General features: G+C 30.9%; 1 protein-coding gene and 1 long non-coding RNA gene across 2 annotated transcripts; both read right to left on the bottom strand.

Annotated features, from left to right (window-relative positions):
• Positions 1-618: 618 nt before the first annotated feature.
• Positions 619-10294, bottom strand: LOC132735600 (protein crumbs homolog 2-like). Its single transcript, XM_060722574.1, has 6 exons — positions 10208-10294; positions 9279-9370; positions 8806-8937; positions 8260-8594; positions 2637-2739; positions 619-770 (listed from the first exon to the last, which is right to left on the bottom strand). The coding sequence occupies exons 1-6, from the start codon at positions 10292-10294 to the stop codon at positions 683-685; spliced, it is 837 nt and encodes a 278-aa protein (XP_060578557.1). The 3' UTR covers positions 619-682.
• A 6438-nt stretch (positions 10295-16732) lies between these two features.
• Positions 16733-20053, bottom strand: LOC132735598 (uncharacterized). Its single transcript, XR_009626474.1, has 2 exons — positions 19698-20053; positions 16733-17473 (listed from the first exon to the last, which is right to left on the bottom strand). It is a non-coding gene; the product is annotated as an uncharacterized LOC132735598 (long non-coding RNA).
• Positions 20054-25072: the final 5019 nt, after the last annotated feature.

Genomic DNA, 25072 nt, shown 5'->3' with positions numbered 1-25072 from the left:
AGTGACAGAACCTTGATAACTGCGATACCTCCCATTGTATACCTCATGATGCTAGAGTTTTGTTTATATAGTCATTATTCATTGCCTGATGTGTTTCATATTTGGTTGGAACATAATTTTGATGGTCTTTAGTAAAGTGTCATTTTGTTCAAAATCAAACAAAATCAAAGTCACCTTTGCTTAAAAAAGATTTGCTTATACAGCTTTTGTTTATCGACTGATAATGTTCATTGGTATGTAATTATATGGGGGTTGTCTTGTCCTTTAAGCAATTACTTGGGTCAAGGTCAAAGTTAAGATACTGAAAATATAGACAATACACTTTTGCACTGAAAGCCTTTATTCAAAACTTTTAGTTTTCCTCTAAGTTAAGTTTACTTGCCAAAGAGTTTTACCCTTTTGCTCTTACTATTATTTATTGACCGATGTGCATTGGAAAACATTAACAAATGTACAGATTCGGACGGCATCCGGCACGATCAGCGATATTCTTGTTGTTAAATATTTACAAATCTTATTAATCAAATAAAACACACGTGAGTTAATTTTAAATGACAAATGCGTTGTTTTTCCAACGAAATTGGAGTATTAACAAATGTACGTATATAGTTATATCATATGACATTTCACAACTGAAAAATAATGTATGTTTTTTTTTTGTTTTAAAACGTAAACAGCTAATCTATTCATATATCGACACACGTTCCTTGATGTGGATGACTTTTCTTTTCTCTTCGTTTCTTCTCGGACGAACCTTCTTCCTTTTCTTGCTATAATTAGAAAATGGTTGAATGATTAAATGCTTTTATAAGTATTCTGCTATGATAATGTACAATATTAAATAAAATTTCATTATTCCTTCCATTATTCCTAAGCATAGGATGTCATCATAAAGAATACATACTTTAAAGTTGCTTTAACCATTTGGAAACTATATTTATAGTATATAGATATCGCTACTGTCGCAAATATGACAGTTATATGGATTATCATATTATTGTGTCAGCTTTTTGATGCATTTGTTGGATCAATTTTATCATACTCTTCAGAGATTTGGGGCTATAATAAGTCCAAAGACATAGAACGTATACACATGAAATTTTGTAAAAGAATTTTAAATGTTAGACAAAACACATGTTACACAAGCGTATACGGAGATTTAGGTAGATATCCTCTTTTCATAAATAGATATGTTAGAATTATAAAATTTGGTGTAGATTGGTAATTACAGATAATATTGTCTTGCAGAAGTTTTATGAACAATGTTTATACGATTGTCATAAAGGTTATAATAATTGGGTTACTGATGTTAAGAATATGCTTGATATGTATGGGTTTTCCGATTATTTTGTTAATATTAATAAAGTTGATTGTAAATTTTTTCCAAGATTGTTTAATCAAAGACTGTTGGATAATTATAGACAAGAATGGAATACAGCGATTGAAAACAGTTTAGTATTGGATTTTTATAAAAGTTGTAAAACAACACTATTATGTGAAAATTAATTAGATATTTTACCAAAACACTATACAGTAGATTTTTTATTACAAGAATGAGAATGTCAGCTCATTCACTGAGAATTCAAACTGGAAGGTATAGTCAAAATAGATTGCCACGTAATGAAATATATTGTCTTTGCTGTAACAATGTTGATATAGAGGACGAATACCATTTCATATTGATATGCCCATGTTTCTTAGAAATTAGAAAAAAGTTTATTAAAAAAATACTACTATAAAAGGCCTTCCATGATAAAGTTTATTGAACTTCTATGTAACAATCAAAATAGTATATTATTTAATCTGGCAAAATATATAAAAGAGTCATTAAATTACAGAAATACTTTTGTTAATTCTGTCAGATAATTTTGATTTATGAATATCTATGTCTTTATTAAAGAATATATAAATTCCATTCAACATTTTTATGTATAGATTTTTTCTGAAGATATTTCTGCTATGTAAACATGTTTATTATATACTTACAAATGAAATATTGAGAAATATTGATAAAATAAAATGCGTATTTTCATTTTCCGTATTTTCACTGTAAAAATTTATTTTTCACTGCAGTGAAACGTATTTTCCGTATTTTCACTGGTGTCTTGCCGGACTACTTTCTTTTAAATTCTGCCAGTACACAAAATTTAAGGGAAAGTCTTTCAAATTTTTATGTCAAAAAAGAGAAAAATGTATATATAATAAACAGAAAATTCAAGTTTTTTCTATAAATACATGATTTATTTTCATCTTGTGGCATGAAAATTACCATATTTCACTCGTGGCTACCGCCACTCATGAAATATTTATTTTCATACCACTCGATGAAAATAAATCATGTATTTATAGACAAAACTTGAATATCCTCTATATATTTAATTATGTTTAAAACAGTTTATCCTCAACTGACAACACTATAATATAAATTTTTGTTAATTTGAAATAACATTCTAGAATAATTACTAAAGTAACGTGGCATTGTCTTTAAAGTTTGTTTTAATGCATTGAAAATTAGTATTGAAAATGTATTGTAATGTATTGCAATGTATTATCACACTTTGTATGATTATGATTATGTACTATGTACAAGTCAAAATAAAATAATGTTCTGTTATGTTCTGATTATCCGTACTCACCATCTATTTTTAATTATGATAACGATGACGATACACAGCAGGAGCAATAGCAAGAAGGCGAGGACCATCACACCAATGTAAGTTTTCATCGACCAAAAACCAGCTTGCAATAAACATAAAACATTCATTAACATATTATGAAAAGAAGGAGAAATATATTAACAAAATAGAATTACACGGTTGTAAAAATGAACTTTAATAGTGATATAGCGACAAATCGTTTTTATCACTAATAAAATAGTTTTTTTTTTCTGTTTTGACGCCGATTTAATGTATATTTGGTCATATCTAGGTGATCGTGTGCTCTGGGAAATAGCGAACCAGAAATTACCGATTTCACTGCATGTGACCGACTATTTATCCCATCAGCGCTGAAAGACAAATGACCATTATACTTAATATCCAAGATCATTTGCCAAGAAGATATTAGATCTACACCTGGTCAACCATCCTCCTATTACAAATCCAATGTTCTCCTTATTGAGCTTAATTAGTCGTAAGCAAATCCGAACTATTTTGTAAGACTGCATTTTTATACAACGTCATCACCTATTATCAATTAATCATGAACAAATCCATCCATCATTTACCATCAAAGTGTTTGATACCATGTAACAATGCTTTTAGCATAACATTTCAAAACGAATACTTACACGTCATATGACGTCATATATCACGTCAATAAACTAAATGACGTCAGAGAAATTACTTTTACGATTTTATTTAAATATTGTAGTCTGAAAGTGATTCATAGTTTGCTAAGTTACTGATTTACAGTCGAAGAACATTATAAGTGACATATAAAGTTTTTATTTTATCTGCAAACGTGTGAAAACTGTCTTAAAATATCAGCGGACTTGTTTATCTAGTGATATTTTACCTTTGCACCGGGTGAAATTTTTTGTAACACGTTTTCGTGACAAGTAAAAATAAGCTATACAGTAAATTTCTGGTCATGGCAGGCCAAAGGGGCAAGACTGTGAGCACAAATAAACCCAGAAAGGAAGTAGAAGAGATAGCACAAGCTGTTTCTGACATTCTGCACGATAAATTTGAGGCATTGGAGGAGAAAATCGACAATCTTGAAGGTACCTTGTCAAACTGTATCTCCAAACAGGAATTTGAAAAGACTAAATGTATTGTACGTGTTCAAAGATATCAGATGGATAATCTAGAACAGTACACCAGACGGGAAAATATACGTATTCATGGTTTGAAGGAAGGCGATGATGCTATGCTTGTTGCGGATGTTTTGCAACTTTTAAATTGTATGTTACAACGCAATGGGATGTCAGTGGTAAATGGAGATAGCCAGTCTCATACAGTCACTAGTAATGATTCACCTAGGAGTATCATGTTAAATGAAAGTCACCTTAGTGCCTGTCCTAGAATCGGAAAGAAGAAATCTAACGGCCAAGCCAGACAAGTTATTGTTCGTTTCGTCTCGAGGTATCATGTTCTACAAGTACTTAGGTCAAAGAAAACTCTAGCGTCACTTGAGGAATACAAGCATATTTTTATCTCGGATGACCTAACGCAACTAAGGGTGAGAATGAAATCAGTGCTGAAGGACACTCCTGGTGTTTCCAATGTGTATTCGCGAGATGGGGTACTGTTTTGTACAAAGGAAAAACGACAATTCTCAGTTACATCCCCCGATGATTTTCATGCATTGGACATTGACATTAACCTGAAGGATCTCGGACTAGAGTCACTTGAATAGGAGGAGGAGGATGACAGTTTAATTGAGAAAACTACTAAGAAGCATTCTATTGAAACTGATACTTTTGACCATATCTATGCTTCAATTAATGTTCATAAGTTAAAATTTGTTACTTTAAATATTTGTGGACTTTATTCTAAACTTAATTTTCCAGAATTTGAAGAATTCATACAGGGATATGATGTTATTTGTTTGTTAGAAACTAAGTTAGATGAGTATGACAGTATTTTACTGAAAAACCATAAATTTTATGGGTTAAGTAGGAAATTTTGTTCAAAAAAATCTGGAGGTATTGGAGTTCTATTAAAAAAAGACATTTTTGATAAAGTTAAGTTTTTTGATAATTCTTTTGAAAATTGTATTTGGTTTCAAATTGATGAAAGTGTCATTAATATGAAATGTATCTTTGGAGCAATTTATATCCCTCCTGAAGGGTCCACCTATTCAAATATTGATATTTTTGATAGGATTGAGGCAGATATTATTGACTTTCAAACTAAAGAATTTTCTGTATGCATGCTTGGGGATCTAAATGCAAGAACTGGTACTCTTCCAGATTTTACTGTAATTGATAGGTACATTTCAGATTATTTGTTTGATTATGAAACCAAAGATTTGTTAAATAGAAATAATCTTGATACTCTGGGTATTCCTACAGAAAGATTCTCTGAAGACAAATTTTGTAATAATTTTGGCCGCAGACTTATTGATTTTTGTAAGTCTACAGATGTTCACATAGCCAATGGTAGATTGGGTAAAGATGCTTACATTGGTGAAACAACATGCAAGGGTGTTAGTGTAATCGACTATGTCTTACTTTCACCAGAACTATTTCCTCATGTTAAATGCTTTGAAATTTTACCATTTGACCCGTTATTGTCTGATGTACATTGTGCAGTGTCTTTTGCATTAGATTCTGGTATAAATCAGACTGTGTCTTGTACATTGGATAGTGATCGGTCACGTGATACTGTAAATGATGTAGTTAAACCATTTTGGAATTCTGAAAGTTCAGATGAGTTTCTGAATTGTATTGATTGTGAAACTGTTAATATTATTTGTTCATCAATTGCTACCCATAGTAGTGAAGGTACATGTTCACTTGACTTTATTAACAAAGTCACAATTGAAACTGGTGAGATACTTACTTCTGCTGCTGAAAAATGTAATTTAGTAAAAATTGTACAGAGAAAGGCTAACTCCTCAAAAAAGTCTAATAATCAGTGGTTTGACTTAGAATGTAGGGATAGTCAGAAGGAGTATTATCTTTCTAAGCGTAATTACAGATCTTTTCGCACGCAAGATAACTTATTAAATCTGAAAACTTGTAGTAAGAAGTACAAGAAATTATTAAATACTAAACTTAGGAATTACCAAGAAAGTATTGTTAAAAAATTAAAAAGTCTAAGATGTACAAAACCAAAGGAGTACTGGTGTCTTCTCAATAAATATTCGGGAGAACGGAAAGAGGTAATGAACAAGGTTTCGTTAGAAGCATTTCATGATCATTTTCGTAATATAAATAGTGATGATGATTCTGAAGATTTATTTACAGCATTTGATATTGAATCAGTTTCAGAATTTAATGATATATTAAATCGCCCATTTACTACTTTAGAAATTGACAAAGTTATTAAAACTTTAAAAAATAACAAAGCATGTTCACCTAAAGATAATATACTGAATGAGTATATAAAATACTCAAAAGATTTGTTATTACCATTGTATTGCAGCTTATTTAATCTTGTACTTGAAACAGGAATTGTTCCAGATACATGGTGTACGGGTATAATTTTACCTATTTATAAAAACAAAGGGGACGAAAATAATGCTGATAATTATAGAGGTATAACCATTTTAAGTTGTCTTGGTAAATTGTTCACATCAGTTTTAAATTCTAGAATAAATATTTTTTTGGAAGAGTCTGGCCTATTAATTGAGGAGCAGGCAGGGTTTCGTAATGGTTATGGAACTACGGATCATATTTTTTCCTTAAAAAATGTTGATTGATATTTACTTATCGAAGAAAAAGAGATTGTACTGCTCTTTTATTGATTACAAGAAAGCATTTGATAGTATAAACCGTACTGCTCTCTGGAGGAAATTGTTAGCACATAATATTGATGGGAAAATACTTAAAGTTATTCATAATATCTATGACAAAGCTAAGTCTTGTGTTAAAGTGAATAATGCATTGTCAGATACATTTGTAAGCTGTTTAGGTGTCCGTCAGGGAGAAAATCTTTCTCCAATTTTGTTTTCAATTTTCCTTAATGATTTGGTTTCTTATATGTCTACATATTGTGAAGGGTTGCAGTTTTTATCAGACCAGATAAATGAACAGTTAAGTAATGATGAAGTTGATGTATTCTTAATGTTGTACTTATTACTCTATGCTGATGATACAGTTGTTTTCGCGGAAAGTCAAACTGGCCTTCAAACAGCACTAAACTGCATGCTTGATTATTGTAAATTATGGCACTTGACTGTTAATACCGATAAGACAAAAGTTGTTGTATTTTCTCGTGGTAAATTAAGAAATAAGCCTGTATTTTATTTCAATAATGCACCTCTAGAAGCTGTAGATGATTTTAGTTATTTAGGTGTGATATTCAACTTTAATGGTAAATTTAATAAAACAAAAAAGCACTTGACAGATCAAGCGAGGAAGGCTATGTTTAGTATTTTAACTAAAATTAAGAAATTGTGTTTGCCAATTGATATTCAGTTACAGTTGTTTGATAGTATGGTTAAGCCAATATTATTGTATGGGTCGGAGGTGTGGGGATCTGAAAATAATTCTATTATTTCTCAGTTTCAATTGAAATTTTATAAATATATACTTAAACTTAAGATGTCAACTCCTTCGGTTATGGTCTTGGGAGAACTAGGTGCATTTCCTATTGAAAATGATATTACTTGCAGAATGTTAAATTTTTGGAGTAAATTAGTTAATGGTAAAAATGATAAAATATGTGCTTCTTTGTACCGCACTATGTATAATCTTCATGAAAAGGGTATTTTACATTGTCAGTGGATCGAGAAAGTAAAATCTACTTTGAATAATCTTGGTTGTTCTGATTTTTGGATAACTCAGAATGTTGCAAATTTTAATAATTTTAAATATGTAATAAAATCACGATTACGTGATCAGTTTTTACAAGTATGGAATAGTGATGTTTTTGATTCTGCTAAGTGTTTTAAACTATAGAATATATAAAACTCAATTTAAATTAGAACATTATTTACTATGTTTACCAAGAAATTTAGCAATTGCTCTCTGTAAATTTAGATGTCTCAATTCTAATATTCCTATAGAGAAAGGTCGCTATTTTGGTATTGAAAGAGAAAATAGAACATGCTCACTTTGTAATCAGCAAGAAATAGGTGATGAATTTTCATTATATTTTTAAATGTACTTATTTTAATCATGAAAGACACAGGTATATCAGTAACTATTATTCAAGGTTTCCTAGTATTTTAAATTTTCAGGCTCTTATGTGTAGCGACAACAGAAATACTTTATTTAATCTAGCCATTTTTGTCAAAGCTATAATGCTGAAATTTCAATAAGTCATCTTCCTTATTTACTTATTTACTTCATGCCATGTTTGTATTATTATTATTTGTTTTGTTGATTGTTCACTCTTATGCCCTTAAGGGCCATGAGTTTTGTTTATAAAAAAAAAAAAAAAAAAAAAAAAAAAAAAAGTCAATGAAGTTCAACATATTTTTAACTCTTTTGGCTGTTGTGGTTATTTTCCCGCGCATTTGAACTCGAACCGTGCATTATTCTACAACTCACAATTGATATCTTTTCCTATATCATTTATAATTTTTCATTTGTTTTCATTTTAAAATTCAACGAGAAATAGTTAGTATATGGATATACAAGCTAACCTTTAATCGAATTCTCCTCACAGTTTCTGCCTGTCCAGTGAGATGTACAATTACAAATGTAAGCACCTTGCGTATTTATACACATTCCTGAATGTTTACAAGGATTAGTTAAACATTCGTCGACATCATCTGAGCAACTTGGACCTTGCCAACCAGATGGGCACGAACAGCTATAGGAACCTGCACTGTTTAAACAAATTTCATACGGTTTGCACGGCTTTGTGTCACACTCATCAACGTCTATGTCACAGTTGTCGCCCTTCCATTCATCTCGACATAAACACAGCTTTCCTCTGCCCTTCTTCTTGCACATTTGGTTTGGCCCACACATTTGACTTAAGCAAATTGATGGAAATAATAGGAAAGTACTTGAGTGATATATATCATAAGTTATCTTAATATAAATGAAACGACCGAAAATGATTCAGATTAAGCACTTTTGCGTCTCCTATAGTAAAATATTGTTCATGCAATAACAAGTAAATAAACTATGTAAAAACAATATTTTTGGTGAAAGACTAATCTGTTAAAATCTTTCATACTTACTCATTTAGACATTGATTCTCACACATGTCTCCCATCCATCCTGGCATACACTTCCGAAAGTTGATGTCAGGATTTGTTTTATTTTCACAATGATTGTGTACACCATTTCTCCATCCTTGCAAACACAAACATCTGAAAAAATGCAACTATTAGTTTTAAAACGAAGACTGTAAGAATCACAATTTTATAAGATAATACAGTAACGCTGGCAGTGTCACAAATACCTGAAGTTAATTGCAGGCCATTTTTTCTAATGAAATACCAATAAAGCTTCTCACCTAAACAATTGATGAATAATGTGTTTATTGTAGTAACTTTAAAATGAAAGCATTCTATTAAACTTACTATAGAAATGATGCGTGTATATTGAATACTGAAACAAAGGTAACTAGTATCCATCTTTCTCATCGCCATTTTAAGAAAACCCCTAGCATAACATAAATAAGTTTATGCTCAATTCATATCGTTCTTACCGCCAACTACCAAATGTATTTTCGCATTTGCCACGGTGGTAACAAGGATTTCCAAATTTACATTCGTCGAAATCATACTGACAATCATCACCCTGGAAACATAATTTAATAGTTAAAATATCATGACTCGACAAAGTGACAACTGCAAAAAACTCTTATAATAATAATAAATACTGTTATTTATATTTAATATAAGTAGCCAGTACAATCTTTGATGTACTGTTGTAATAAAAAAGTAAGTAAGTTATCATGTAAAATAGTGTTGTTTCCTACACACCTCGCTAACGTTTTACTTATGCAGATTATATATGTATATGTACTGGTGATACATGTATATACATGCAAAATATATATATACAGTTAAATCATGAAGATGTCTCTTTAATCTTACGATATATATGTCATTGTAAAATATAATAGACAAAATAACAATGAAAGGAGAGAATAATTCAACTAAAGGTTAGCTCGTTAACTCATATACTAACTATTTCTTGTAAGACCAAGCTTTATTTTTAGAAGGAAGTAAACTCCAACATATGTTACATGATATGCTTCTTAAATTTTTACTTTCACCTGATGACATTATACAGTACATGTTATATCTATGCCGTAGAAGCAAATATGTATTATTTATGACATTCATATGTTAATAAAGCTGTTATATTGTAAAACTGCTCAAGTGCTTTTAGTACGAAACATAATTAAGACAATTGTGTCTGAAGAACTTTGAATGTTTCAGACTAAACATCAGAATGGCAATCCACCATTATATGATGTATATCCATTTACGCAGTAACAAAGAAATTTCAAAATAACACAAGAATCGTGCAAAAGCTATGGCCGAAACGAGTAATCCAGTAAGTAACAGACCAAAATATCTTATAGAAAATCAAATTAAGCAAATACAGCTGCTGTGATATTATATTTACCCAGTAAAACCTAATATTTCCAGGAAAATGTAAAAATTTAGAGATCATTCCCGAGAATGATGACATGACTAAAGTTTTGAAGGCCATTTTTGTGTTTCGTCTTTATTAATAAGTAAATGTACATTTATTGTTTTGATATTCAGTATATATTAGACATTTGTTAAACTATTAGTGTTATATAATAGTAAAATGAAGCATATAAAATATGATTCAGTACTTTTATGAAGTTACCAGCGTAGCTGCGGTGCATCATTCAGAAAATGGGTGCTAGCTTGTAAAATTGTTTTCAATCTAATAAAGGTTAGCTCTAAATAACGCCCCGCTTTTAGATCTAACCGTGACCAAATACGAAATCATTTCTGGCGACCTTTCCCACAGCCAATCATCGGCGAGATTTCATAATTTTAAAAGCAATGTGGTTTTTAATATTAACCCTGGGAAAACCCAATACTGAATATGCATTTTTCATGATTTCGAGAAAACACATGGCGTTGTCCATATAGCCACATAGCTTGCCCATTAAAATTTGTCTCTATTATTTCAAGTGTTAAAAATTACTTTAAACATTTTTTCTAAAAAAGACAACAATTTGTTAAACTTCCACGGATAACGGTATTTTAATACTTCTTCTTATGCGTATGTAAAAATCGCTTTCATTGCATAGCGAAAAATAGCTTTCTCGAGAATCCGAATTATAAAGAAGGCGAAACATATATGGTCGTCATCAGATCTAAATAATAGAAATAAATAGATCTGAACTTTAGTCAGATTGAATCGGTATCAGTCGCATTTCAATGTTTTATGGCAAATGTTTCATGTTTACCGAATATAAGAAATAATAATGTAATATATACGTTATTGTTTACAAACATAGCGACAACGTTCAAATTTCTCAGGAATAATCTTAAAACCACGTTCAATAACCGTACGTGCTTATCAATTTCATTTAATGTACTATAAAATATATTGGTTCATTTACTTAACGTGGTGTTCATAGAATTGTTCAAGTCTGCGTTATTTTTGCACAATTCCCGCGATATTTTCACATTCCTGCGTTACTATAATCAGTCATCGACATGTTGATATTTTTGTGGCAAGTAACTGCTCATTCTGAGGCCCCCGATGGTTTTTGCGCGAAAATTACCATCCATGTATCCCTAAAATCTCATTTATTGATTTCTTAATGCGCAGTTAAAGTAGATGACACAAAAACTCACCATAAATGTCATTCTCGTTATATATTCAAAATATCGTGAAAGGCTTAAATTTCAACGCGAAATAGCTGAGATAAACAAGCAATTTGTCCATTTGTAGCCGTCATTGGTTTCGGATGATAACATCATATCGGTCGATGTACAATTACGGTTATATACGTTTGACGTGAATGTGTCTCATGACATATATTTACCTATTTTTGTATTACCGCATTTAAGAAGTATTATAATACTGCACGTTTGTAACGTCGCTTTTCATTGGATAATCGTGAGGTTTATATAGTTTTATATACACAGCTGTTGTCGATTCATAAAGAAATCTTACTTTTTTCTCTAAAAAATGATGCTTGCAGTATTATAAATTCATTATACAGGTTATATGGCCCTATATAAAAGGCTATTTGTAAATATAACTCAAGCCGCTAGGCGAGGGTTATATTGCAAACAACCGTTTATATAGGGCCATATAACCTGTCAACAATCTTTATACCAAATAGTGTTTGTATCGCTACATAAAAGAATGCAGAATGAAGAAAATAAGAAAACAAGTATAAAAACCTTAAATCCGTGATGGCATTGACATGCCGTGCCACTGTCTGTACATAATGCATTGTTCAAACATTTGTATATTCCACATTGTGTATAGTTGTGTGATGTAGTGGTGCTTGCATGCAGCCAAATCTAATACAGATACATCAAACATATCAGTATGATTAGAAGAAAATAAATATAACTATACATATTGTGCTAAACAGAAAAACAAAAAATTATTTTTAAATAAATAAAAATATTTGACTAATTTTGGTGCTGATAATCAATATAAAATATGTAGTTCTTACCTTTACGTCACACTTTGTATCAATGCAATCACTAATTTGCCGTGAATGTTTTTTTTTTTTTTTTAAAAAAACGGCTTATTTCAATTTGCAGTATCTTTCGGCGTTTCAGCCTTCTTCAGCAGCATTTATTTTACAAAAAACCTGTTCTTTTTATTGATATATTTTTTTCAATATGTAACCTTAAGTTAATTATGCTGATACCAAAATTGTGGAATTTATGGAGTTTGTTGTTCTTTTTTTGTTTTTTTTTTTTTTTTGTTTTTTTTTTCTTAAATATTATTTTCATCATTTCAACACTGCACAGGATTTTTAAGTTATGTACTAAAACACCATTTTATGTTATTTATAGTTCACTTCAACCTTTCAGCTACTTACTTAAAAATATCTGGATTTGAATGAGTCTGTACATTAGGGATAATGAATAAGTGCAACATCCCTCACGCCCCTTATACCGGCTTGAGCGGAACTCAATTTTCAACGCTTAAAATGCTAAAATCAATGATCCCGAAGGACCAGAAAAATAACACTGAACAGAGTATGGGGCACATTTTTCGGCTGCCACACAGCACGTGACACCTACTGTTGTGATGTATAAATATCTGAAAAAGTAATTCCTCGGATGCGTTATAACCAGCAAAATTACATGAAAATTGCAGACTCAATTTAAAAGTATCATATAAATACTTATAGTCTTTTTTAATAAAACATAAAATATGCTAATGACAATATTTACTTTACCTCATTAAAACAAAGCAATATTACAACATATTCAATCAACATTTTACAAAAGTCCTTTTTCAGAAAAATAAAATAAATTCATGTATATTTCAGCGTTAGTCCAATACTGTTTGCCGTTAACGTTTTGGTAAGCAATAAACTGATATTGAAGGTTTAAAAGATTATATGTTCCGTGTAGGGAATCATTGTCTATCAATTTTTAATCTTTATTAAACATTTCACACATTTGTTGACATTTACAAGACTAAATCCGAGAGTAAATGTTTATTCAATGATTAATTTTCAAAATTGTTTAAGATATTTTTAATTAAAATTCCATCTTTGTAAAACGTGTCATATAGAAGACCAAAGTCATTCCAATGATACATTTAAAAATTTGTTTAGGCTTGACACGAAGGCATATTTATAGAATTTACAAACGATATTCTCAAAATTTTAAATTAATATTTGTTTTGTTCTTGTGCCGGTGGAGTTTCTTTGGATTTTCTTTTCTTTTTGTGTATGTGTTGTTGTTGTTTGTTTGTTTTTCGTTTTATTTTTTTTGTTTCATCATACTTTGTGGATGGATCAAATATTCCTGTTTGAATATTGCGGAATCACCATTACGCATACTACCGCCGTGAACAGTTCCCCTCCATTATAGTTCGGTCTGTACCGGCAGCCGGTGTAAGATTCTTATAATATAAATCATTTGAATGATTAATCATTGACAATTGTACTCCTTGTGATTGATGGTTCTGTACGAAAATGGCTCGTGTCATAAATACAGTAATCATTGATTGATTCTCTTCTGTCACTAAAACGTGAGTACACGATACCTGTACTTCGTTTATTATACTTACATAATGATTTTATTATTTCAGGGTTTCTGTCCTTGCTACAGAATTTCGTCACAGTCACCTGTCGACGTCAAAACTATCTAACATCAGCATGCAAATTTTCATTTATCAAGATGCTATGGTTTGAATCATTGATCAATAAATGTCTTCAAATTTTCAGGATTTTATGTCATGATCTTGTATTATCAATTGTTCTTTTGGCGTCAATTAAACGTCATGCAACTTTAAAGAAATTAATTTTCATTCTTATGTATTTCGGAATATTTTGTTTTTTAATTTAAAAGTCACATGAATTAATTGACATTTCTCATTTTAATATATTGCCAACCGTTTTCTGTAAATCATAAGGGCAAATTACCAGTTACCTGTTTGCAATGTCAATTCTCATTATTTACGTGCACATGTGTTTGAGACGTAGCAAGATCTTTTGATGACCTAGAAGATACACCAGTTTTAAGAATTTTATAGAACGGAAATACGGAAAATTTAGGAGAACTGTCACAAAAAGTATCTAAATGTTTACTTAGAGGAATTTGTCTTATCGATGGATCTCCATGATTTTCGTATTACATTTTCTTAGTTTATCTGTTTGACCAATGTAAATATTCACTGCAACCATTTCATAATAAAAATACAGACAGAATATATTCAATAGACTAACTTAATATTTTGATTTGTCCAGCTAACAACGTAGATACAAACAAACTTTTACAGTAACAGCTTCTAAAATAAGCAAAATAGGTTGACTTATCTATTGTGACAGGTAGAGCACCTTGAAACTATAACGGTAAAAGTTAGTTTGTACCTACAGATTAGCTGGGAAAATCCCACGTTTGCCGAATTAAAAAATTGAAGACTTAAGCATATCTAAATTTAAGTCACCCGTGATCAATATATTATCAATATAAGTATCAAATGCTAACCCTATAGAATTCTCAATATTTGTCATAACAAGTGAAGAAGAGTTTGGCGGTCTGTAAAATGTGCCAAAAAGGATTTTTTTAAGGAGAAGTTCAATCCATATACTTTCTACCCCCTGAATTCCTAAGTCCGTTCTTCTGTGAGCTGGAAGGTGGTTTTTAACATAAACAAGTACACCTCCATGGTTATCTAAACGTTTTTTTTTTTGTTTTGTTTAGTTGTAAATATATCGCCTTTTAATATTGAATCACATATACCACATCGGGGAATGTCGCATTTGTATAAATAAGAAAAAAAATTGTTTCCTTTAAATTTAGACTTAATCAGCAAAAGTTTTGAATGAGAGAGCAGGCATTTACACTTTATTATTTCTGTTTTGTTTATAATTCTCCTTAGATCGTGATCGCTATTTAAAATTTTAAAATTATTCTTAAGCATTCAAAAAAACTTCCCTATTCATTGAATTATGTGTAAAAATGTATGTTAGATAGTTTTATTGTAACGTTCATTGATGTTTACCAAAAACAAATGCAATGCTTTTATGATCTTTAAAGGATATTTTCTTTAATAAGAATACCTGCAAGCTCCTTCAACTGAAATATAAGGTTAGCATGATCTAACACTATTGCACATAACGTAAATGCTAAGCAAATAGAAATATTTGTTTTTGTGTGCTTATGGTGACAATATTTGTAGTCTAAATATTGCTTATATTCAGAGTCCGTAAAGTAAATGTCTGTTAAAATTGGTGTGCTTTGTTTAATAGTCATGATATTTAAGAAAGTGATATCTGTCCTTTGGGAACTTTATATACAGAAATAAATGAGCCGTGTCATGACAAAACCAACATAATGGGTCTGCGACCAGCATGGTTCCAGACCAACCTGCGCATCCGCACAGTCTGATCAGGATCCATGCTGTTCGCTATCAGTTTCTACTTGTTATAGGGTTTGTAAGCGAACAGCATGGATCCTGATCAGACTGCGCGGATGCGCAGGCTGGTCTGGATCCATGCTGGTCCCAAACTCATTATGTTGGTTTTGTCATGGTGCGGCTCAAATTTCACCTGCAAACATATGATTTAAGCTGAAATATAAAGCAGACATTCTGATACCTTTTACATGGGCCCCTTATATAAGTAGTACAGTTATCATCTTTAATATACATGTATCTTTTATTTTCTCTGTCAGTAGTTTATCAAGAAAGCCAGTAACTAGAGAAGCATAAATATTGGCGCATATTTTATACCCATGACTATACCTTTAGCTTGCTTACATAATTAACATTTAAATACAAAATATATATATTGTTCTCTAAAATAATATGGGTGTTTATCAAACCTAAAGAATTAACTTTTATGGCGAAATCATGAGGAATATTTATATAAAGACAAACAATATCAAATGAAGCCATTCGTGCACATTCAGATATCGGAATAAATCTTAGGGAATCATGTCATCTTTTATGATAAGAAAAGTTTAATTAAAATATCAAGAGGACAACAAAATGACTACTTTTACAATGAGGTCCAGCAACAATAGGCCGTAGTTGTAAATCTGCTGAATTGAACATTTGTATGTATTTAGCATTATTTTCATTACATAATGTTTGAATAATATCACTTTTATGATTTTTGTTCAGACCATGATCAGTGCTTGTTTTGCTATCAAATTCTAGCATGTATTGCTTCTAACGGCAACACTGTAATTACAAGCCAATTACATCCAGTGAACACGTTATGCTTATGTCTTATGTACGCAACAGAACACAACATAGAAAAATTAGATAAAGTAATGAATATGTTGTGGGTTCAGTCATTTCAAAATCTTTACATATGACAGAAAAACATTTCTTTTTCTCAGTTCGTACATAAGGGCGTTTTTATCAAGACATATTTGTCAATATGGTTATATTGAAAAAAAAATAATAACGTAGTAGTACAAAGCTAAGAAATTTGATAATAGTAACACTATGACAATAATGCACATTTTTTTAATTAAACTAAACATATAAGACAATGATAGAACATAATCAATGATATGACTTTGCTACCAGACACTGAGCAAATAATGTTAGCAAAGCAATGGTAACTGTATTCCATGTCTTACTTATCTGTGATTTTCTTTAACGAACACATTGAAATTTATTTCACAGTTATGGAAATTGTATTATATCTAAATAAAACAGATTTCAAATTGTTCAGATCATCATATAAAAATACATATGAAACTACTTGTTCAGAGTCCTTCTTCAACTTTTGAATCTGAGGTCCATGTCCATTTCCTGGATAGTATGACATGACATGGCCAATATCAATTTTATTGTTTGTAACATTATGTTTGCTACCGCAGTATATTTTACAAGGCACATTTGACTTGAGATTCCCGTCCGAATTTTACATATTTACAACATTAACTGATGTTAACTCTAGTTTCATGCAGGATTCTTATACAATTGAGAACCTCTTTGGCACTCTTCAAAACAACTGACATAAATAGAAGCACAATTGCTCTGACAAACGACTTCGCCATTTTTATTCCGACTGTTCCTTAGTTCACATAAATCTTCACATGATCTAAGCTTCTCATCAATGTCCGAGCTACACCCCCATTCACAGCCTTGTTTTTCTTGTTTATGTTGAAGTTTGTTGTTTACTGCCAGACAAAGATGTGACAGAACAACTATAAACACCATCATGAAGAGATGATTTACGCTCTGAAAAAATAAGATACTTATAATCATAGCAAACCATTCAAAAACTCATGTATAAAAGTACAAAGTTATTACGATAAAATTTAAAAAAACGCAACAAGATATTCGCCTCTCAAAGATAAGAATGTTTCTAGTTCCAAACATATCATCTGCTAGATAAAATCATTTCAAGTTAAATGTTTTAGTCCAATAAATATATGCGCAACTATGTATTACATATTATATTTTCTGCTTAATCGTTTTTCTTTTTCCAGATTTCTTGTGCATGCATGTAGAAATAGTATCAAATTTGTGTAACTTATCAAATTTATCAAAGTCGTTATATATAAAGTAATAGTACCTCCATATCTAGCTTAAACATGACAAGATATATCCGTCAAATGGAAAAAGTCCTTTATTTAATAAGTAGTGATCGCAAACAATAATGTTGTTTTCATAGATAAATCAAAAATGTTATGATTTTATTCAAAGGTAATTCTGATATAAACTGATATAAACTGTTACGAGCTATACTGTAAAAATGTATTTCGATAGTGCTTTTGACGTAACCGTAAATACAGTTATTACCCATTCTGTATCCACGTATTGTCATAGCAATAATAATGATGTCAACGATAGAAAGTTGTGTTATTACATCATTTAGCGTTCATTATCACCCAGTGTCAAATGGTTCAGTGCGTTGCGTAGTTGTACTTTTAAATCTTATAACGTGATCTGATGGTGAATTAGAAATAGAATACTTGCACAATCAAACAAAGCGTATTGTTGTAGCACACTTCCTGTTTTCTTACAATAGAAAGTTGGATTACATATGCTAATTCATTGTCATGAAAAGTGTGCACGCTGACAAATTTAAGGCAAAAAATAATGCATGTAAAAGTTGGATTTAAATTTTTTAAAGGGAAGGTAACACATCAGTCATTAATTATCCTGTATATGATGTTTTCTGATGGTTTAATTAGACTCAAACTTGTCGTCTGCTGATACTTTATTCTTCTTTCCGAATTGAAATAATTGTTATCAAAGGATGTTCTGCTGAAAACCTTTGCATAACATTGCATTCATTGATAAACAGAAGCGTTATTTACAAAAAAACAAATCGGGCAAGGTCACGTTTTACGATACTTTAATGTGAATTGTAGAATATAAACGTCAGATGCTAGCCTTGTACTTTACGCATGATATAACGGCTGCAAGCATATCGTTTCGCATTAAGCTATGCATTTGTTTCTGCAAAACTTAATATTAAACAAAACACATTTTGTTCCCCGCGATTGGTTTGCATTTTAATTACATTTGAGCTTGTTCCCCAACTAAAAACGTTTCTTGCCACGGTCTGAAACTTAGTTATGAGAATATATCTTTTTATTTAGTCCTAAAACCGTTTTATAGACAACGAATTAGAAATATTTAGTGCTAAAACTTATTTTTTAAAAGAAATTATATAAATTATCGCTTTTGTTATGGCTGTTACCAAAGTACAATGAGATTAATGTAAAGTATTGATGCTACACGGGCATCCAACTCTATTCAACTGTGATACGTTTTTCGCCTTTGTTTTTCCTTAATTCTTTTGCGCTTCTAAATACTTCTACGTGTTATGGTAAATGGTAAATGGTAAAAATAGCTTGTTTCTGTAACATATACAATACAGTATCTCACACAAGTATTACAAAAACAATATTATTGTGATAACATCTTAAAAAGCAAAGAAAAAAGACACAAATGATTATAATTAAATTTAAGTTCATCCTAATAAACATTCTTGGAATTCTGAAGAAAATTGTTTTAAACAAAGGATAAAAGACATTTTTCAATGGATATCTGCGAATAAACAAAACAGGAAAGAAACATCACATAATATAGTATGCATAGAAATATAATAATAGTTACAATAAACAAACACTTCTTCATTCTGTGTCAAACAATATACATTGAACTATAATGAATTTTTCTTATTTAAAACTAGTATACAATTCATATATTCTTCACAACCGTTTATTTATTGAAAAAAAAGTTACAAGTTTGTTCTGTTATTTAACTTTTCGTTATTTTGAAGTTTTATATTATATATTCATGTGACGGGAAGGTGGTGAAATTCAAATAAAAAATATTACAATTGCTGCACAAAAAAAACTTCTTTTAAATATTCCAGTTTGTGAAAGTAAAACAAAACTTTTTTTCCTCTTAGTTTGAAAAAATTAACAATATCATTTATCATACCTACCATTTTGGTGGATGTTTCAGCGATATAATCATTAATTTATCCAGTTATTGTCGTATTTAAAATAACTAATAATAAGTCCTTGTTGTATTTGTTATTATAAAGTATCAGTTGACAGTCAATATTTTGCGTATTTTCTATGTTCTTTTTTATTGCTGACCACCTCTATAAACAACGTGAAATTAAACAATTAAAAAAATTTACTTGTTAAATATTTCACCAAAATAAATGTTAAATATTTTCCATTGTATCAAACAAATTTGAATTTTACTGTCACCCTTAAGGGCTCGAATGTAACGAAAGAATTAGATTACTCCGACCGTTCGTCAATTACCTTATATACTCGTATACATATTAGATACATTGTATCATAGTTTGGAGACCTTTCTGTTGAAAATGTGTCAGGGTTAAATCGTATACATATACATGCACAGTGCGTTAACTGGAGTGCGGGTATTAGTTACCCGCACTCCAGAACATGCCCATTGATTGGCTCATTTTTGCTGGGGTTTACATATTGTGACGGCAGAGAAAGGGAAAGCGACAGAAATGTCATATTCAGATGTTCGTTCATTGGTTCATTTTTGCCGGGGTTTCATATTGTGACAACAGGGAACGTGCTTTTATGTTTGACTATGATACAAAAGAGAAAGAACACCAAAACACTCGGCAATCTGATTAATACTCGGGGGCTACGCCCCCTCGTACAAATCAGATAGCCTCGTGTTTCGGTGCTCTTTCTATTACTTAACACACTGATAACGTTCTATATGAAAGTAATCACGTAAAATACTTCAACATTCACTAACTGGTACTGTCAAATGATAATATATACAGTAAGTCTCACTATTAAGGTACATAAGTTGAGATCCTGAGATTATTTTTTATATAGATATATCCGTGTTAGTTGTATAACGTGACAACTCATTGACCTGTACACCTTATCACCTCAACAGACATAATGAGATGTTCTTGTATTTCAACTTGTAATGTGCGTTAAATCCAAATGTATAAACTTCCGACTGTTACGATCAGAATGTATGATTAAAATACGATACACAATAAATGCAGACTTAGCCGTTAACGTGAATAATTTAGCTTAAATGAAGCAAAAGTTTGTTTTCGTGTTTAAAACATGTGGCTAATGAGAATACTGGCCTGTACGTTTACCGCTACCTTGTGATGTTCTGACGGCTTTACGATCATATCGACATTTATCTTGTATATAAATGAGATAGAAATTCCCTTCGGCTTATAATTTTTGTATATTTTCTATTGTTTTCTTTTAATAGGTTCACTGAAAAGCCACAATTAATATGCATACCATAAATGAATTTAATGAATACTAATATCAATTGTATACCTTTAACATCGATAGGTAGAAATGTAGACTTAAAAAAAGGAGACAATCTGCGTGCTTTTGAAATATCAAAACAATAGACTTTAGATTTAAATACAGTATATAGTCATGTTATATATTTATCATGTTTTATGATAATTATTGAGGTAAATGTAAAAGTCTATGATCATGGCTAATGCTGGACGCATGCCTTAAGCAAGAAATGTTCACCAATATCTTAGTACAGTAACTCTTTTATTATAGGACCATATTGAAACTATTCAGTGGTCGTAGTGTTCACTCCGGATCACAGCAGTTAGCCACATTTACCAGAGTACAGCTCAGCCACCGTATCGTTTCTGGGCAGACTGTCAAACTGTTTACCAGTATAAGTTGCCTCAATATTCGCAAGGAACTGGAACTTCTGTACATGCCAGGGCAGAGGTACAATGCGAATGACTATAGGAAAGATTTCATGATCAACCACAACGAAAGTGACCTGAACAGTCCGGAATCGAACCTGAGTCGCTCGATTCACAGTCAAACGCTCTACCTACTGAGCTATCCGGATGGCTCTCTTTTCATTAAAACAAAGCACAACGCCTTTTGTAATTTAAACGGAAAGAACCTGTTAAAATCAATGATTAACAACCAGGAAGGGGATGAACTTTAAAAAAGACATTTAGAACGAAATTTATTAACCCCAACCCCCTCTGTACCTGCGCCTCCTGTACTTTTGAATATACATGTACATTACGATTACAAATTCATACAGCTAAAATAAGGGTATAGAGAAGCCCACAATTTGTCTGTTCCGATTGGCCAAAGTTATTTTAAAATTATATTTGTGTTTCTTATCGGGAAATATGTCATCTATATAATAAAAGTGTATTCTACTGTTAAAAGTGTTTTGTTAATCAAAACTGCACATCTAACCCCATTTCAAAATATAATTCCAGATGTATGCTCTACTGATGATTTCCGATTTTAAGATAGTTGTTCCTTTTATAGTCTGTCGTCGGTGTAAATAATTCGTTATTAACTTGCGTCAATGCCACTTAGTGTTCCCATGATTTCATGTGCGTGTCAGAGTTTTCAAATAATAACAACCCTTTGTTACACGTGAAGTATCATATGTTTCCCTCAATTTACCAATTTACAGTCTTCTCCCTGAAAGAAATCTAAAATATTACCATGCGTAATTTTATTGAAAAATTAGTATATTAGTAACAATACACTGCTGCTTTTATACACATTATGTTCAGTGCGGTTGACTGTCAGTAACTTTGTCAGAAGCTTGAACATGTCTATAATCAATTGCAGGAGAGAATTGTCAAGCTATTATTGACAATAGATAATCTACTCACATTAGAAATCTTTAAATAGATATTTTTTCACAAAGTGACACTAGCATGAAATAACAACATATAGAGGATATTGAATAAATATAGGTTCAATACTAAATTAATTGAACTCGTTGAATAAAGATAGATTTTGCGAGCTCTGGTGAGCTCGTTGACAAACATAATATTATTTTATTGAACGGGTTCAATTAATTCAGTAATGAAGCTACACGAATATAATATTTTATTTATTACATATCCAAAATAGAAGTGTTAACAGTAAAATTAAATCACTTTTTCATTGACTCGATTACAGTGTGACGCGTCTTTACGCTCAGTTTGCATAATGAAAATGACGTCACCTCAAAATATATGCACGATCGTGTAATACTATTTACGAAGACGCAAAAGCGGCACGGGCATGTCGTCGGCTTACTTTTAAAATGTCCTAACTGCCAAAATGCTATTTTGAGAAAAACGACTTTAAACATTTTGCATCTAACTATTTTTTTCCACGTGACCCCACTGAATTGAAAATTATCCCACATGTATATTTAGGATCTTAATGCGCACAAAAGGCGTTTATTTTTCTTTCTGGAGAAAGACTGAGAGTAAATATGAAAAAAAAATATTTGAGATAGAGCAAAATGTCAAAATATTTCTTAAAAAGTCACTCTAAAAGTGCGTCATTGGAGATAGAGCAAAGTAATACCAAAATAAAATGAAGGAGCCAGAGATACGATACTTTAATGGTAAAAAATATTACATTCACAGGCTGTTTTAACCTTTACAATGCACTTATTATGCTTGTCCGTATGTGCAATTAGATTTTATTTAAAATCATATCAAGCCTTCGCAATAATTTTTAAACGCAAATGAGCGACTGGATGTTTCTTTTTATAATACATGTAATAGTATAAAACTTGCTAAATAAGTATTGGGAAAATAAATTCAGAAAACCGGCCTAAACGTAACGTAATGCATCGAACCTAAAGTGTTAAGACTTTATGATATTGGTCCCCAGATATTTAGTCACAACAAATTAAACAATTTATAACTGTTTATCTAACTTTATCATAACTTTTGTAACATGAATAAATATGACTTCTTGTCATGACAAATAGAAATTGATATCTTAAACATAAATACTGATCGTAAGTTGCGTAACAAAGAAACATATCTTAATTATAGACAAATATAGATATAAATCATATAAAAGGTATAAAACTGTCTTTATATTTGCATATACAGCATGTTTCTTTGCAAAATCTCAATGTATTAACATAATTATACAACTGACATTAATGTAAAATGTCTGTATTAAACAAAAACCATAGAACAGCGTCTCGTCATACCGTGAAAAAAAATTCATGAAAGATTTGAATTTTCTATTATCTAACATTTTTTTCAATGGACTAAGGTTAACATTATTAAAATGTTATTAACTTTCTTTAACAATGTAAGAAAAAATCTGCAATGTAGTAGTCATTAATATTAAAAGTACATCAGCTATTCATGTTGCTTGCAGTTTTAAACATAAATGCAACAATAACATGAATCAAAAAAGAAAATATATTCCAATGTCTCATCATAACATTGAATTTAGTAAATTCTCAAACATAATATTAATCTCCTGTATATGAGTATTTGATAAATTGTCTTATAGAATAATAATATGATCAAATTCCTATGATGTCTATTTGCGTAATACTATAACACTTGCACTTATAAAGGTTTATATTTTGCACAGACTTTTCATGAACATGCGATCCTCTGTCGGCATAAATCGTAGCATGGTTTCTATATCTTTTTTTCTTGTCATCAGACAAACCCTTTCCACATTTTAGAATTTTAGGCAAAGGAAGTAGGTCTGCTTTACAAGATAACCTTGTTGTCCTTAGAATTGTCGCCTCTGTGTACTGAACATCAAATGACTCTTTAAAAAACACTTGAAACGGCAATCAGTTCACTTATTTCAATGCTTTAACTCTTGTAAATGGGACAGAGTTAAATGTGAATTTCTCTGCAACCGCTCGATAGTCAAAAATCACTTCATTTTTTAGTTGTATGATTACGGTTTTATCCGGACGGACTTGCTTAAGTTTCCTAATTAGACTTAGAGGACTAGTACTGTAAATTTCTTAAACTTTCAGCTTTTTCTCTATATGTGAGTGAATGTTATCAATTTCCTGAATACTGGAATGCCCAGGAGTACAAAATTTCTGAACAATTTCAACCACTTCAGGATTATTTTGTTGAAATAGTTTTAAAGCAGTGGTCATCATGCTGTTCCGGTTTTGTGGTACACAACTATCAGACCACAACGTTATTTTCTTAACATGAGGATGAGCCTTCAAAGCGTTTTCTAAAATAACTGTTACAGCACTAGCAATTTCATTAGATCCTCGTCCAGCGACTTGTTCATTCCATATAACATTATATCCAACTTTGTCTAGAGAGCAGTGACCAGTCATATTAAAAACATTGAGCTTACGTTTATAGAAAAAAATTGATACATTACTTTTTGGACATGTTAAAACGTTTTCCATATCAAAGCAAATAACCATCTCATCAGGGTGAATATTTTTCCTATCGTTTTCACGTTCCTCTCTTGTCAGCTGCTTATCCTGAATGTGTCTTTCATGCTTAAGAGTCAAAACGTGTGTTTTTTCAATTGCTGCCGTGTATTCTTCACG

The sequence above is a fragment of the Ruditapes philippinarum genome, unplaced genomic scaffold (assembly GCF_026571515.1).
Source record: "Ruditapes philippinarum isolate M1 unplaced genomic scaffold, ASM2657151v2 ctg1100_1_1_1_1, whole genome shotgun sequence".
NCBI lineage: Eukaryota > Metazoa > Mollusca > Bivalvia > Venerida > Veneridae > Ruditapes > Ruditapes philippinarum.
This window is presented reverse-complemented; position numbering and strand designations above follow the sequence as displayed.